The following is a 16,723-nucleotide window of genomic DNA, read 5'->3' as shown; positions in this document are numbered from 1 at the left end:
CATTCAGAGATTTAGGATGCACTTGCACTGTGGAAATAATGCAGTTTTGCACCACTTTAACTACCATGGCTCCATCCTATAGAATCCTAGGATTTGTAGTTTGGTGAGGCACAGCACTGCTTGACAGAGAAGACTAAAGACCTTATAAAACTACAAATCCCAGGATTCCATAGGATGGGGCTACAGTGGTGTCAAACCTCATTATTTCTACAGTATAGATGGACCCTTAATCCAGTTTTCAAGAAGCTATCCGAGGAGCTCAACTCTATCCCCTGAATACCTGCAGCATATTAGATAGCTTGTTTAAATTTGTGGAGTTGAAGGCATTCATTTGTGGAGTCAAAGGCTGTTTAAATTTCCTCCTAAAATATGGAGTGGGTTCCTAATCTCACTGACATGGAGGCCACCATGTAAATGGCAAGTGTCAATTTATATGGTGAGATTTCCCCCTCAGAAAAGAGCAGTAGCCATCCATTCTCAGGTACTGAATCTGTGTTTATGGCAAGAACCCTGTCCCTTTAAATGCTGCTCATGGCTGATGGTGCCACCCATGAAATTTGCCACACCAAGTGAAAGCAATGGATCAATTCTTGCACCCTGTCTGACTATGAAAAGGGGAAAGTGCACTCATTCCAATTGCAGTTGAGTTATATTTGACAAGTTAGTATTGACCAATCTTTGTGGGACTGCCCCACACAGCAAGACTCCAGTAGCATACAGACCTTGTGAGTAATATAGCTACAACTGGATGGATTATGAAACTGTGTGCTTGCTGGACCCATGTTTCCTGCATACATATTGACTTCATGTAGGCTCTTTGTTAGCCAGGGCTTATACTTACATGGAACGTATGTTCTGGTCTGCAGGTCTGCAGGAAACAGGACCCTTTCAATAGCTCCATCATCTTCTGACTTATCCAACCAACGGCCACAAGGAAACACAAGGCACAACCCCAGACAAGGGGCATCGACTTCTACCCATTCCAGAAACCATCCTTTTCCACGCCCTGCAGCGAAGTAAAAGAGTCTCACTGGCCACCAACACTTTGTGTACGTTAGGGATAGGGAAGGTGTGGCACTCCAGACATTGTTGGATTGCAGTTTCCATCAGCTCTCAACATTGGCCACGATGGCTAGAGCTGATGGGGAAAGCAATACAACAAAATGTGGTACACACTTTCACAAGGCAACAGATAAGACAATTGTCCAACAGCAGTAGCATTAAAGGATACAGGGCTGCTTCATAGTGTGTAGAATTATGGGTGTTGTTGTTGCTGTTGTTGTGTATCTTCAAGTCATTTCTACTTGTAGTGACACTAAGGCAAACCTATCATGAGGTTTTCTTGGCAAGATTTGTTCATATCTTGCCTTTCCCTCCCTCTGTGGCTGAAAGCATGTGACTTGCCCAACGTCACCCAGTGGGTTTCATGGCCCAGCTAAGAATCAAACTCTGGTCTCCAGAGTCATAGTCCAACACTCAAACCACTACATCACGCTAACTCTTTCCAACAGACTGTGTGTTTAGTCTCAATGGGCAGGGATTGGTCAAAGTAGGGTAAGACTTTTTTGAATCCAGGTAAACATCAAGACTCCAGGATGCAATCAATAAAAGTATAGTGTCTAGATCAAGAGAAGTAATAGTGCCACTGTATTCTGCTCTGGTCAGGCCCCACCTGGAATACTGTGTCCAGTTCTGAGCACCACAATTCAAAAAGGACATTGAGAAACTGGAGCGTGTCCAGAGGAGGGCAACTAAAATGGTGAAAGGTCTGGAAACCTTTCCCTATGAGGAACGACTCAGGGAGCTGGGGATGTTTAGCCTGGAGAAGAGAAGGTTAAGAGGTGATATGATAGCCCTGTTTAAATATTTGAAAGGATGTCATATTGAGGAGGGAGCAAGCTTGTTTTCTGCTGCTCCAGAGAACAGGACTCAGAACAATGGATGCAAGCTCCAAGAAAAGAGATTCCACCTGAACATTAGGAAGAACTTCCTGACAGTAAGGGCTGTTCGACAGTGGAACACACTGTGTAGTGGAGTCTCCTTCCTTGGAGGTCTTTAAGCAGAGGCTAGATGGCCATCTGCTGGGGATGCTTTGATTTGGATTTCCTACATAGCAGGGGGTTGGACTGGATGGCCCGTGCGGTCTCTTCCAACTCTACGATTCTATGATTCTATGAGACTGAAGGTTCTTATGGTACCAAGCTACTTACCAAGTATTCAAGACTTTCCCCTACCATACAGGAATACACAGCTAAAGCACTCTTGAAGAATGACTATCCAACCTCTATTTAAAGAGCTCCAAAGAAGGAGAACCAATCCCCCCCACCCCTCAAGGCAGTGCATTCTGCAGTCAAACAATTATTACTGTAAAGAATTTCTTCCTAATGTTTAAATGAAATCTTTTCTTATCCTTTGACTCCAGTCATTCATACTGGATTCTGGAGCAGCAGAAAACAAGCTTGCTCCATCTTCTATGTGAGATCCCTTCAGATATTTAAAGGTGACTATCATAACACCTCTTAGCCTTCTCAAAGCTAAAGATACCCAACTTCCTAAGTTATTCTTCATAAAGCCTAGTTTCCAGACCTTTGATCAAAAAACCATTCAAATAATTTGGAATTGATTATATATTAGTGATAAGGTACTTAGAAATTTGTGCTACAGAGCTCTAGAACTGTAAGTGAGGAATGTGGATTAGGGCCCCCTAGTAGAGAATGCCATGAATCTCATCAAATTTCAAATCCCAGGATTCCATAGGACAGAGTCATGGCAGCCAGAGGGGCATCAAAGTCCTATAATTATGCAGTGTGGATACACCTTTTATTTTCTGTGTGGGGATTGATCAGTTAATTGACTGATCAATCAATTTTGTATGACAGAACATTATATCATCTGAAGTCTTACCTAATGTTTCATTGAACATACACAGGAGAAACACCATTTTCCACATTTGGGAGAACAAGCATCTATCTTTGAGTTTGCCATTCTACACAATTAATTTGATACCTGTTTAATTGGCATGGTTCTAGCCTACTAATGTCTGGGGTCTGTAGTTTGCTGGGACCCTCAGCTCAAAATGCATGAACTGTGTAATGTTGATACACTCTTGGTGCCAGGAAAGAAGTGTAGGCTAGGATCCGTTTCTACATCATGCTGTTTTTCCTTCTGTGCACATGCATATGTACGTCCCACATGAATGCATATTCAGCCTTTAGAGCCACTGCAAAATAATAGTCCAGATACTCATATAGCACCTATTCAGATCTTGTGGAAATTACTTTTTGGAAATCTTTCAGAATTCTTGGTGCCATTCTATCTGGTATGTTCTAATCAAAAAGTAACTTTTTCAAGCTCTGCACCATGGTGGGAAATGAGCTGGAATATCAATGGTGCTGCTGATTAGTCAAAATTTCCACGATTCACTTGGCTGGCTACATTTCTGGAAAAGGATGAGTCAGAACAAGCTGTTCAGTTCACATTTGATCTCACCTGGGACTTTCTTTCTGTCTGATTAGGGAAATAATCCTAGGTTTGTAAAGCTCAATGTAAATTAGGAGAAATGATGGTTCATTGAGTACTTTGACCCGCACTGTCATATAAATGATGGAACAAATTTGTTTCCTGACATACCAGTGCCAAGGGCCCAGTCTAACACACTCAGAACTGGGAGTGGGAAATATGTGGCACTCTGGATGTTATTGGACTTCAGTTCTCATCACCTTTCTTCCTTTAACACTCCCAGCATTCTTCATCACTGTCTATGCTAGCTAGGGCTACTGCTCCAACAACATCTGGAGAGCTATATGTATCCTTTCCATGGTCTAAACCAGTGGTTCCCAAACAATGGGCTTCCAGATGTTTTGGACCTCAGCACCAAGAATTCCTGACTGTTGGCCAATTTGACTGGGGCTTCTGGGACATGAAGTCAAAAACATTTTGAGGACTAAACTTTGGGAATCACTGGTCTAAACAGTAGAAAGATCATACTGATCCCCAACCTTAGGTTCTCCAGATGTTTTAGACCTCTGCTCCCAAAATTCCCAACTGTTGGTCAAGTTGGCTGAGGGATCTGAAGTCCAAGGCAAATGAAGGGCCAAAGATTGGTAACCACTGGTCTAAACAGTAGAAAGATCATTCTGATGGCTTAAGCCTCTTGATAATGGAACAGACTGCCTCAGAAGATGGTGTTCTCTCCTTGATTATTAAAGCAAAAGCTGAGTGCTCACCTCTGGATGCAGTAACAGCAGACCTCCTGCACTAGCAGTAGGCTAGGTTAGTTGAGCTCTCAGATTTCTTCCACATTTGTGTCTTTAAGATCTGATATATCATTCACTAAACTTACTATTCAATGGCACTCAATAGTGGCTTCTATGTCAATTGTGTGGTGAAACTGTTCCGGGCTGTAGACTTTCAAGAAGTTATGTTGTTGTACCTTCAAGTCATTTCTGACTTGTGGTGACCCAATGGAGTTTTCCTGGCAAGATTTCATCAGAGGAGGTTTGCCATTGCCTCCCTCTGAGACTGAATGAATGATTTGCCAAAATTCACCCAGTAGGTTTCCTGTACTGAGTGGGGATTTGACCCCTGGTCTCCTAGAGTTTCAATCTAATACTCATACCACTATACCATGTTGGATCTGTCAAAGAGCTATCCAAATTTCTAAACTCCAGCCTCCAGGAATTGGTGGGAAGAGCACCGCTGACTCAGAATCAATGGTACAAGTGTTTAAAAATGGCCACCAATTGTAAATAATGCCAACATTTTTTTATTGAGTGGTCATATCCCACAGAAACATGACTGTTTATAGTTGAGCACAAAGGCCTTGCAGTCTTGGAAGCAGATGAAATGGAGCATTGGCTCAGTTTACTGAATAATATTGTTTTTAATATGTCAAACCACAACAAAATATGTAACATATGCAAATCAAACTTCTTTGAATAACTGTACAATTTAATCAGACTTACAAGCTGCAAGCAATGTAGATATCTATAAAACTACTTTTTTAAAGAAACAAAAGTGTAACTACATTTCAAAAGTAATGTAACAAGGAAGAGTGAAATGACTTTATTCATGTAATTAATGCCATTATTTTCATGTTACTTTTCAATGGCATTTTTAGAGGCATTTTGATAAGAATTTTCCAAGTCTTTTGCCATTCTATTATCAATCCCTATATTATTTTTTTCTTCCAAAAAGTAATGGAAAGTCAAGAAAAAATAACAGGCTGTGTAACAAGTAACAAGTGAATTACATCTTTGACATTACGATGAGTTAGAGCAACAAGGTGCTTTTCAAAGACTGTAAAATAATGGAAACAAATGGCTTTTGAAAAGTAACTTTCCAACCCCTGAGTTCATGACTAGGTACCTGTATCATCATGGCCCATCTTTATTTTTTTCAGGTCTCCAAGGTCCACACACTCCACCGTGAAGACATCAATCTTTCCTCGCTCAAATTTATTCTTGTTGGTTTTTGAAGCCTTCAAGTAGATTGTCCCTGTTGGAAGAGAAAGTACAGCAGCTTGAGGGCATTGCATCTACACTTAAATTTATGACGAAGGATGGAGCTTGGAAAGAGCTGTGACTCTCCTGGAAGGAGAACACAGAGAGGATGCCGCTCAGGAGGGGAAAAAATTCTCAGAGAGAGAAGGCAGATACTTGGAAGAACATGACACACAACAGAACAATTGGAATCACTGGAGCTATACAACTGACTGCAAGATCAGTTGTGTAGCTCTAACATTGGAACTGTGCTCTTTGAGAAATGAGGCAAGGCACAGGAGCAGGGACATCAGCCTCATTCCTCAAAGAGCACAGACATGCTCTTGGAAGGTTTTATGGATGGAAGGGCTTGTGCCAATTCTCACTCAGGAGAATTAAAAATGTGTGCTGATGATAGGTCATTCATGCGAAGAAGCACCAGTGTAAAAGCCTGATAAGATGTTGCAAGAAATATGCTGTCTCCTAAAGGCAATGATACCTGATGTAAAAGAGAAACAGACAAGACTCATCAAACCCACTGACTATTACCCCCTCTTTCTGAACAAGTGATGCAGCAAGATGTAGCCTTCAACATACTCCAAGGGACTATGAAGCTCTGGACAAGAATTTAAAGGACCTTGGAGCACAGGTTGTTATTTCATTGCTCTTTCCCATTGAAGGACATGGCCCAGGAAGAGACAGAAGTCAAACTTTGCTAAGAATGTAAAGTCCAAAAAATTCCTCACTTGCCTTGCAGACAATGTGAGCCACCTTGTGTCCCTTCTGGGAGAAAGGTGGCATAGAAATGAAATGAACTAAATAAATAAATCAAGAAGGACACTGACAAGCTGGAATATGTCCAGAGGAGAACAACTAAATAGGTAAAAAGCCTGGAAACAAAGCCCTATGAGGAACAGCTTACGGAGTTAGGTATATTTAGCATGAAGAAGAGAAAATTAAGAATTTATATGATGCCCATGCATATATATCAGAAGGGATGTCATGTAGAAGGTGATGCAAACTTGTTTTTGGCTGCCACAAAATCTAGAACATGAACCAATGGATTAAAAGCGTAACACCTAAATATTAGGAAGAATGTCTGGATTATAAAAATTGTTTGACAGTGGAACAGAATGCTTTGGGGATGATGGACTCTTCTTCTTTGGAGGAATTAAGCAGAGGTTCAACGGCCATCCCTCTGTTGTCCTTTAGTGGGTCTACTCCACTAGAGACTAACAATTGGAATTAGAACTTTGTATGTATGCTGACTATCCCACATCAATTTGGCAAATGTTCAAAAATTTAAGAGAAATGCTGAATCGTGGCAGTTAGTAAAATGGGACTATTTGAAATTCGAGTATAAACTGTGGTTGCTTTACTCATACCACAATGCCTCATTTTAATGATGGTTAATTTCAGATTGATTTTAGTAAACTGATTATATTTTATGATGTTTTGTTTTTCTAAAACTGAGGGGTCGGGAATTATGTTTAATGTCATTGTGATATTTTACGATTGTTACCCGCCTTGATCCTTTGGGGAGAGGTGGGCTATAAATAAATTATTATTATTATTACTACTACTACTACTATTTCTTTAAAAAGTGGGGAAATATTAATCTTCAGGCATTTGTAGAATTCATCCAAGACAGTCAGTTCATATTAGAATGCTGGCATTCTCCCTACACTGGAGTAAATCCAAAATTAACCTTAAGTAGACTACATTATATTGAATAAGGGTTACGTTAGTTATGACTACGTTTTTGTTTCTTTCAATGGGCCTGCTGTAACTACACCTAACATTGGATGTTAGCCCAATTACAACATACAAATGCTGAATAGTGAATCTCATGCATTTCAAAACACAATTTGCCCTGTATTTAACACTGCCAAAAGGCATCTTAAATGGACTTCAGAATACAGAGAGAAAAAGATGAGGAGGGGACCCCAGCCAAAAGATATGGGGTGAAATAGTCTAGCTATGCAGTATGAAGAAAAATGTGATCTGATTCAGCTGCACTAATGAGCAAACATTTTGCCATAAGAAGATAAAACCATTTACTGAGAGAACAGATGAAACTGTGCCAGTTCTCCAGAGCCATGGCAGCCAATTATATGAGCAGCCAAAATCCAACAGTCTGTTTCTCTCTCTCCCTCTTGGGCTGCCCTTGGTCCTCACCTGTGTCATCTTTGGTTCCATACAGAACGATGAAGACATTGGAATCTGTCCCACCATATTTCTTGTCCCCGGTTTTCACTGTCACAGTGAATGTAGTCGATTGAGCTGCCAAGAAAGAAGAATCTCCATTGGAATGGCTAGCTTCTCAGCTGTTATGGATTTTATTTCTTCTCTTTCCTCTTTCTTGTTTAAATCACAGGGGTAGGATATTTTATAAAGTAAAGACAGCTCAAATGGAAAATGGTCTAAGGAGTGAGATAATTGATTTAAGGTGAGCCAAAAGGTACTTTTTGACAACATCATTTCTCAGAACCAATAAAGAGGAGGAGAAAGTGTGAACCATCAGCCACATATGTGGGCCCAAGACCATTTTTGAAGACCCATACCCCCCAGCACCACCAGACATTTTTACTAAAATGTCAGAAAGTAAAGCCCAAGCTTTCAAGTTCTTCAGAATTCTCTTTTGCAACACCAGTGAACTGATCTGCTGACCAGGCCTCCTTCACCTGATGTGTCTGCAAACTATTAGGGTGGACTGGGGTGGAGGGGTCAGGCCAGGAGATCTTAGTTATGCACATGTACCTAAGTAGACAGTGTAAAATATTGGCATCTGAGACTACATACAGCACATTCAGACCTTCAAATGATCAACGTATTGAGATCAGAACAAAGCATGGAGAGGTTATGTTTTTGGAATGTTTGTATGTGCCTTCGAGTCCCCTGTCAACATATGGTGACCCCATGAATTTCATAGAGTTTTCTTCTTGTTGTGTGCCTCCTAGTTATTTCTAACTTGTGACCTTGTCATAGGGTATTCTTGGCAAGATTTGTTTAGGGGGGGGGGTTGCCTTTGCCTCCCTCTGGGGATGAGAGAATATGACTTGCCCAAGGTCAGCCTTGGGTTTCTATGGCTGAACAGGGATTCGGACCCTGGTCTCAAAAGTTGTAGTTCAACACTCAAGCCACTGCAACACATTAGTTCTTCTTATTCTGATTTTCTTAGGCAAGGAAAACTCAGGAGTGGTTTTTCCATTTTTCTCTCTGAAATATAGCCTACACCACCTGGTATTCATCGGTACTCTCCCATCCAAGTACTAACCATAGCTATCCCTGCTTAGCTTCTAAGATAAGATAGGATCTAGTGCCTTTATAGTGAAAGGAAGGAAAAGGGGGAAAGGAATGTAGCAGCTCCTTCAAGACTAACATGTTTTTATAGTTTTTGTGGGTTTTTCAGGCTATGTGGCTATGTTCCAGAAAAGTTTCTTCCTAACTTGTTTTTATTTTTGCATGAGATTTCTTGGATATAAACCCACTACTCCAGGTGCAGCAGAAGTCCCTGTGGAGCAGAGAGGATGGAAGATAAACATAGAAGTGGGATGGAAAGGAAAGTTATTATCTTTTCCGTTGAGTCGTCATCTCATGATGTGCCCAAAATATGATAGCCCCAGTTTAGTCATTTTGGCTTCTAGTGAGAGTTCAAATATGATTTGTTCTTGGACCCATTCATTTGTTTTACCCACAAAGCTCTCCCAAGCACCACGTTTCAAATAAGTTGATTTTCTACCTATTAGCTTCACTGTCCAGCCTTCACAACTATACACAGAAGTTGGAAATACTATTGCTAATGTCTGACTCTTAGCAATATTGGATGCAAGACCTCATGACACACAAAATCATGGCTGGCAGTATTTTGAAAGGGCTAAGTTGGGGATAAGCTATTCCTAGGGCTGGTGGTAGTTGTTGTCCAACCAAATCTAGAATGCCACATGCTTTCCACCCACCCTTGAGCTAAATACCTACATCTTACATCCTAGTAAGAGGGAGCTTTGCTATATACCATAAACTTCAGAACCAACCACTTTTCTTAATGTAATCTGTGGGTTACTTGGCAAGGTGGAGCATTTTCTAAAATTGTGAGACCTTCTTGAGTGGCCTCTGATGCATCATTAAGTGTTCTAGGGGGAATGATCACTAAGGACATATCAGAATATACATGGAAGTTTTTTTGACTTGACGGTGCCGCATGACCTCTTTTACTATGAACATTTTCCTATGGGAATGACTGCTAGAGGACAATCTTTTTGAAGGTGTACTCTGTTTGAAGAATTGTCCAGTCCAGGTCTGATTTGCAGAGACAGAACCATAGGAAAGAAGACGGGTGACCTTGAAACCATCCAACCAGAGTTAGCTACAACTGGATTGTAGATTCAGTGGCAGACAGGTCACCCAGTCAGTCCTTACTGCTCAGGTGAGTTGTGCTGTAATTCGGTTTAAATTATAAAAACTAATCAGTGCCCTCTTTTGCCCTCCTTTGTGATAACGTGTAAGTGGCCACCTCTTTAGCACTCTCCTTGACTCTTTGATGACTAGTATATATGACTGTCAAAGCTGACTAGGGAAGAAAGGTGCTGGAAAGAGAAAATATGATGCTGGAGGAGAATTCTGTGAATATCAGGGATAGCTAAAAAGACAAATTAATGGGACTTTGAGTAAATCAAGCCTGAACTCTCCCTAGAGGCCAAAATGACTAAACTAAGGCTGTCCTACTTTACACAGATCACAAGACAACATGACTCACTGGAAAAGACAATAATACTTTCAGATTTCACAAATGTATAGGAGATAGCTAGAATGCTTTTCATGATTTACATTGGTTTAAATGGGGTTTACACCAATGCAAGTATTTTTGCTGGCGTTGTGTAAAGTATCCAGTACCTCCTGGAGCAATGGTTTTCCCCAACCTGTGAAATAGCAGGTGGATGCCATCAGGCACAGCTCTTGGCTCATAGATAGGCCAGGGAAAGTACTGGGAAAGTTCTGCAACACCTTCTGCTAGTGAAACTTTACAAATTGCATCAGCATTCAATAGGATCTCAGTCTGCAGTAGCAGTAGCAGCACACTCTGCTTCGGAGCAGCTATCTGGCTAGCAGCCATGTCAGTAGACAGAAGGATAAACTTGATAGATTGGTAATCTGATGCAGTACAGCAATCATTATGTCCTTACAGGCAGAGTTTAGATATAATTTGTAGTGAGGAAAAACAAGGGTTTTTCTTTTCTTTTTTTCTTCTTTCTCTAGATGTTCCAAAAAGCAGAACATGACTGCCATCACCCTTCCAAAGACAGCATGGGAAACTTTTGTGGAGTGATGTCAAATTCAGTTGGGAGAGTCAGTGGGAATTGTCTTGCCTTTGAGCTGCAGGCAGCACTTCAAGGATGTTTTTGAAGCTCCTTCACACACACAGCAAATAACATACATTTTTTTAAAAAAAGTTACTCTGTGAAATGGGAGAATTGTGTCTCTAAGGAGTGTATGTCTTCTCTCTAGCAGGATGCAAATCTGCAGACTGTTGGATTAGAGAGGCCATTGGTTTGGTCCAATGTGGTTTAGAATGTCCTTATGTTTTAATTGAGGGAGAAACATTTCAAAACTTGAGGCTGCCCCCTAGATCTACTGGTAGGTCCTGAAGCTAGAAAATGACCTCTGGGTTGCTCCTCAATAAATTTATTGGCCATGGACACATTACCCAAACTTCTGCTTCAGAATTTTGCAATAGATCATAAAGGCTGAGCTCCTCATTTGGAAAGATCTTCAGGCAAAGTGAGAAAGCCATCCATTTGCAGTTTTGCTATTCACAGAGCAAGCACTGCAGTTGTTCTCAAAATGTACTCTGCCAGACAGCTGAGATTTCAACAACACTATTCCTGACTATTGCCCATGCTGGCAGAGAATTCTGGGAGCCAAAGTCCAAAACACATGGAAGACAAAATTTGGGAACCATTAGCCATGCTAGTATTTATAGAGCAGGTAGAATAGCACTCCAGGATTTGTAGAATCTCCTCCTTATTTACCTCCTTGCAGGATTCTTCAGGATAAATGAGCCACAGCTCAAAAATAGAGCACATGCTTTGTGTGCAAAAGATTCCAGTTCAATCGCTGGCATCTTGATGTAATGCTGGGAAAACCCATTGTGTGAAAGTTAGCCAGTGCAGAGTTAGCACCCCCAGCCCAATGCCTTCCAGGGTAAGTTTATTTTATTTATTTCCAGGATTTATATCCCACCTTTCTCCCACAATGGGATTCAAGGCAGGCTCCATCAGCCCTAGTTAACATAGCCAGTGGTGAGGTACCAGAGGAGTAAAAAGCTAGAGCACTTGAAAAATACCTCATTAGGAAAAGCTAGAGTAGATAACAACTGAGGTAGAAGGACCAGTGCTCTAAGGATGCATCTGCACAGTAGAAACAATGCAGTTTGACACCTCTTTAACTGCCATGTCTCCATCCTACAGAATCCTGAGATTTGTAGTTTTGTGAGGCACCAGCACTTTTTGGCAGAGAAGGCTAAAAACCTGTAAAACTACAAATCCCAGGGTTCCATAGCATGGAGCAACAGTAATTAAAGTGGTGGCAAATAGCATTATTTCTACAGTGCAGATGTACTCTAAGGAGTTTATCAAACAGGAAGCAAAGTGCCCAGAACCAGTGGATAAACGGGAATTAAATCTGGGAATATCCTGCTTGCAGGATTGTTTTCAAACAACATCCCCCAATGTCATCATTATCCTGCATTTAATCCATTAATAAAGTGCTTTTTACTTTTGGGATTTTCCCAAAAATAAAAAGTGGCCAAAAGCAGCCAAATACCACACTTATTTAGCAGGTTAAATAGGGATAATGGTGATGTTGGGGGACATTGTCTGAAAACGATTCCGCTTTGTGGGATATTCCCAGATTTAACTCCTGCTTATCCATGGGATTTGGGCACTTCCCTCCTGTGTGATAAACTCCTAAATGTGGGTGTAAAATTTTATCAGGTATCAATCATTAGTTCCAGCTAAAGCAGATCCATTAAATTAATGGAACTTCTGTAAATGCCCATTGATCAAGTTCCATTGATTTAATGGGTTTACTATAGTAAAGAGTAAAAACTGAATTTAGGCCTCATCATTTAAATGTACTCATTTAAGCACATTTCTCCAAAACTCAGCTGAATTCTCTTCCCCTCCTTTTCTTGTATCAGTCTGCAAGACTTTGTGGAAGAGGTTTTTGAATAGAAATTCATGCATATTGAATACATTTATTTACATATTTCATCTTACTTTTGCATTTCCCTCCATTGACCAAAGAATGCTTCTGTGCATTTTTTTCCAAATGTGTGCATTTATTAGCTATTCACTTTTTAAAATGCATGCATCATTAAGCACTATTTATATACCTCAAATGCCCTGTAAGCATCACAAATGTCTGAATTTTTGAGATGAGGTATATTTCTCTTCCAATAAGGAGAAGGAAACAAGGAAAAGGTGACTTTTATTGAGATTGTCAAATCCTTCCCTATCTCTAATTCAATGCTTCCACATCCCTAGTTCTGACTCAGTACTAGAAGGCAGAGAGCCAGCATGGTGTAGTGATTTCAGTATTGAACTAAGACTCTGGAGACCAGGGTTCAAAGTCACACTTGACCACGGAAACCCACTGGGGGACTCACACCCTCTCAGCCTCAGAGAAGGGCGATGGCAAACACCCTCTATACACATCTTGAAAACTCTGTGATAGGTTCACCTTAGGGTTGCCATAAGTCAGAAACAAGTTGAAGGCACACAGCAACGACAGAAGGCAGCTTCCTATGAGCCATATGATTCTTCATCATGCATTGTATCTACACAATTTTGCACACAGTCACAGTCTATCCTGAGAAGGATTTCCTGTTTCCCACTAAATGAACCATATCAGCCACTTTTCCATGGGTTCAGCCCATGGCTCTGAAGACCTGAAATTGCATGGATCTAAGAACTGCACAGTTCCTCGCTGTGAAAACTGTCACACAGTGGAAGCTGTTGGCTCTGACGTCAGCAGGGTAACAAATTAGATTTCCATATGAATGTTTATGGAGCTATCCAAAGTCCTAAAGTTACTTTGGGTATAAGGTACAGGACTTTGAACAACCCCTTTAAAATTCATACTACAACCTGAAGCTGATTCCCTCCCCCACTGACACGGAAGTCACCCACCTCCACTGATATCACCCCATTTATAAAAGGTATAGGCTTTTCTCAATGTTAACACCGTTTAAGGTACTTCGTTTTATTTCTGGCTTTAATGGAGATGAACTTTTGAAAGGCTGACTACAAACCTTTCTGTTCCAGGCCGAGTGAAGCTGAAGCCTTCAGCACAAATGCTTCATCCACTGGGACCAGTTCTCTAGCAATCTGACCATCATCTTCTTCCATTGCCAACCACCTCTGGCACGGGAAATAATAACTGCAAAAAAATACTGTTCAATACTTCTGACTTCACCAGCTGCAGATTACTAAATCTAGTGACAACCAGAGGTTAGCAAACTTTTTGACTACAGCTCCAAACTCCAAACAGGTGGTCAAGGTTTCTGGGAGGTGAATTCCCCCCAAAAGGGATTTTTCTGAACTCTAGATTTTACAGCAATCTGGAAGAGGGATAGGTCACTATACCTTAAGTTGAAGGGCACCCTACTATTAGGTTAGAAGGGCTCAAAAGTGTTGCAAAGTGCTGAAAAGAACTGCCTTTGTAGTATCAGGAGGAAAGAAGCTGACTAAAGACACTGTTTTCTAAGATCTCACCTTTGTTCCTTAAGTCCAGTCGCTTTTATAAAACATGGGAGGGGAAATACAAGCCAGCCGGGATATGGAGGCAGACAGTACCTTTTCCAAAGCCCCTCCTCTCCATCAAATGAACCCCATCTCATATGGGAAAGAGCACTGGGAGGAGCCAAACCCATCTCCCAATTACAATACAAGCACTTAAGCAGGCATATGGAAGCATAACTGACACAGATATAAATGGAGTTTAAATTTTACTGTATTTGTCTTGATCCCCACATAGCCGAAAAATAGGGGAGTGGCCTCTGTCTGCATTGAGATCCCTCCATACCAACTGAACTACAGCAAACACAGTATCTGATACAAAATGTAGGCCTGAGATTCCAACAGAAACACATTTTTCTTTTTCTTGAATGATTTTTAAACATGTTTTAAAACATGATGGATGAAGAAGCCAGTGGAGCTTTGAAAGCTTACATAATGTGTTTTGTGCATTTTATTTGGCCAATAAAGGTATCATTTCTTTGCAGATTTTGGATTTTGTTTTGTTTTGCTGTGTGATTATATAACTGCAGACAAGATTGGTCTCCAAATAAATAACATTTAAAAATTCCATCTCCAAAGCCCTGCCTTTTTCTTTGACATATTCTCTAGTAAAAGGGTGGAGATCTTTCCTCCAGATATTTAGCCTACAAACTCCCAAACCAGTCCCATTCTCCATAAAGCCAAAGCAATGATAATATATTCTAGCAACTGTAGTCCAAAACATTTGCTTTGGAACTCCCTCTCTAGAGAGGCCAGGATGGCGCCATCCCTATTATCCTTCTGGCGCCAGGTAAATATGTTTTTGTGCAGTCAGGCTTTTTAAGCTGATAAGTGCTGGGTTTTAAATGTTGTGCAACATTTGTAGTTTTAACATGTTACATTTTAATTTACAACTATTTTAATTTTAATTTATAACTGTTTTAACTCTTAAAATTATTTGTGTGTGTGTGTGTGTGTGTGTGTGTGTGTGTGTGTCTATATATTTAAACTGTTTTTAAATTGTATTGTTTTATATTTGTTGTTCACTGCCTTGAGTCCCTGTATTGGGAGAAGGTTGGGATAAAAGAAAAGAAAATAAATAATAATAATAATAATAATAATAATAATAATAATAATAATAATGTTTTTTATTTTTACCCCGCCTTTCCATGGAGATGATCAAGGTGGCTAATAATAATAATAATAATAATAATAATAATAATAATTTGGTGAACCAAAGGTCCCTTGGCTTTGATCTAATGGGATCTGCTACTGGATATCATTTTCACAGATGCTGCTTTCTCCATGCTTCTTAGTTTGGTAATGTGGGTGGATTTGGCATTGTTCACTGAGTTGCTGACCCTGGAACTTAAGCAGCCCAAAATAAAGCCAGTCCCCTATTTTTCTAATGAAAACCTCTAAAGAGAAGAGACTGAAGCTGCAATCCTATATATACTCCAATAGGACAGAGCCCCAATGAAAATAATGGGGTTTTACATCTGAGTAGGCATGCCTAGCTTTCTCCTGTAAGAGTTGTAATGGCATACATACTTTTCCAGGAGTAAGAGCCATTGAAGGAAAAATGAGTTTGTTTGCTGTTGTGTGCCTTCAAGTCATTTCCAACTTAATGGGCCTCTCATGGGCAACAGATTCACACAAGAACGTATTGTAAAATATTCAAGGTATTTTACAGAAAAGGTAGGACTCATATAGTTCTCCAGATGGTGTTTCTTTCATCCAGCTGTCTTCATCACTGGCTACACTGGGTACAGTTGCTGGGATCTGCGGTGCAAGAACATCTGGAGGTCTGCATAATTCCCACCCATTCTTGTAGGGATGCCTTGAGAACAGAGAGGGGAACTGCGTGACCCTCCAAAAGTTATTGAACTGCACCTCCCAATATTCATTAACTATGCTGACTAAGACTATTGGGGACTGGAGCTCAACTACATCTGGAGGCTGACACAGTTGCCACCCCTGGTTTAAATCAATGGTGGAAAAGCTTTCAAAACCTACAAAAAGTTTAATGTTTTGGACTACAGTTACCAGAATCCCTTATAACACTCATGTAGCACTACATGAGCCAAATCTGATTCTACATTCAAATTGCTCTTTGATGATGTTCTCCCTAGAGTTCACCCTAAATATACCTTCCCATTCCCTCCATAAACTGAAATTGCAAATTATCTTCCCAAATTGTATTTCAGTGGGACTACAGCTGATTTGGCTAGTCCCCAGGGCTTGCAATAGCTCAGGGTGGTAATCTCATTACGTACGTGGATTCCTCGTTAGTGTCAATAATCTCTATCCTCTCTAGGAACCAAGCTGGGCTGCTTCCAGTGTTGTCCTGTCGAATTCGTACTTTCTTTAGCTCTCCCAGATCAACGGCTTGGACACTGAATGTATCCACCTGAAAAAAACCAAGAGGTTGGATCATAATCCTTTGGGTTTCTGAAGGAGCTCAAG

General features: G+C 40.6%; 1 protein-coding gene across 1 annotated transcript in view; it reads right to left on the bottom strand.

Moving 5' to 3' along the window:
• LOC149324215 (lipoxygenase homology domain-containing protein 1-like) overlaps window positions 1–16,723 on the bottom strand; it is a 237,886-nt gene that overhangs the window by 119,580 nt on the left and 101,583 nt on the right. Inside the window, exons 21-25 of the mRNA XM_089487726.1 lie at window positions 16,534–16,667; window positions 13,792–13,919; window positions 7,659–7,763; window positions 5,368–5,496; window positions 842–1,006 (exon numbers count right to left, since the gene is read on the bottom strand). Coding sequence (XP_089343852.1) covers window positions 842–1,006; window positions 5,368–5,496; window positions 7,659–7,763; window positions 13,792–13,919; window positions 16,534–16,667 — 661 coding nt within the window. The remainder of the gene's footprint in view (window positions 1–841; window positions 1,007–5,367; window positions 5,497–7,658; window positions 7,764–13,791; window positions 13,920–16,533; window positions 16,668–16,723) is intronic.

Source organism: Sceloporus occidentalis, unplaced genomic scaffold (assembly GCF_023333645.1).
Source record: "Sceloporus occidentalis isolate IW3139 unplaced genomic scaffold, rSceOcc1.0.p SCAF_1, whole genome shotgun sequence".
Lineage (NCBI taxonomy): Eukaryota > Metazoa > Chordata > Lepidosauria > Squamata > Phrynosomatidae > Sceloporus > Sceloporus occidentalis.
The sequence above is the reverse complement of the archived record's forward strand: the minus strand, read 5'-3'. Positions and strand labels throughout refer to the sequence as shown.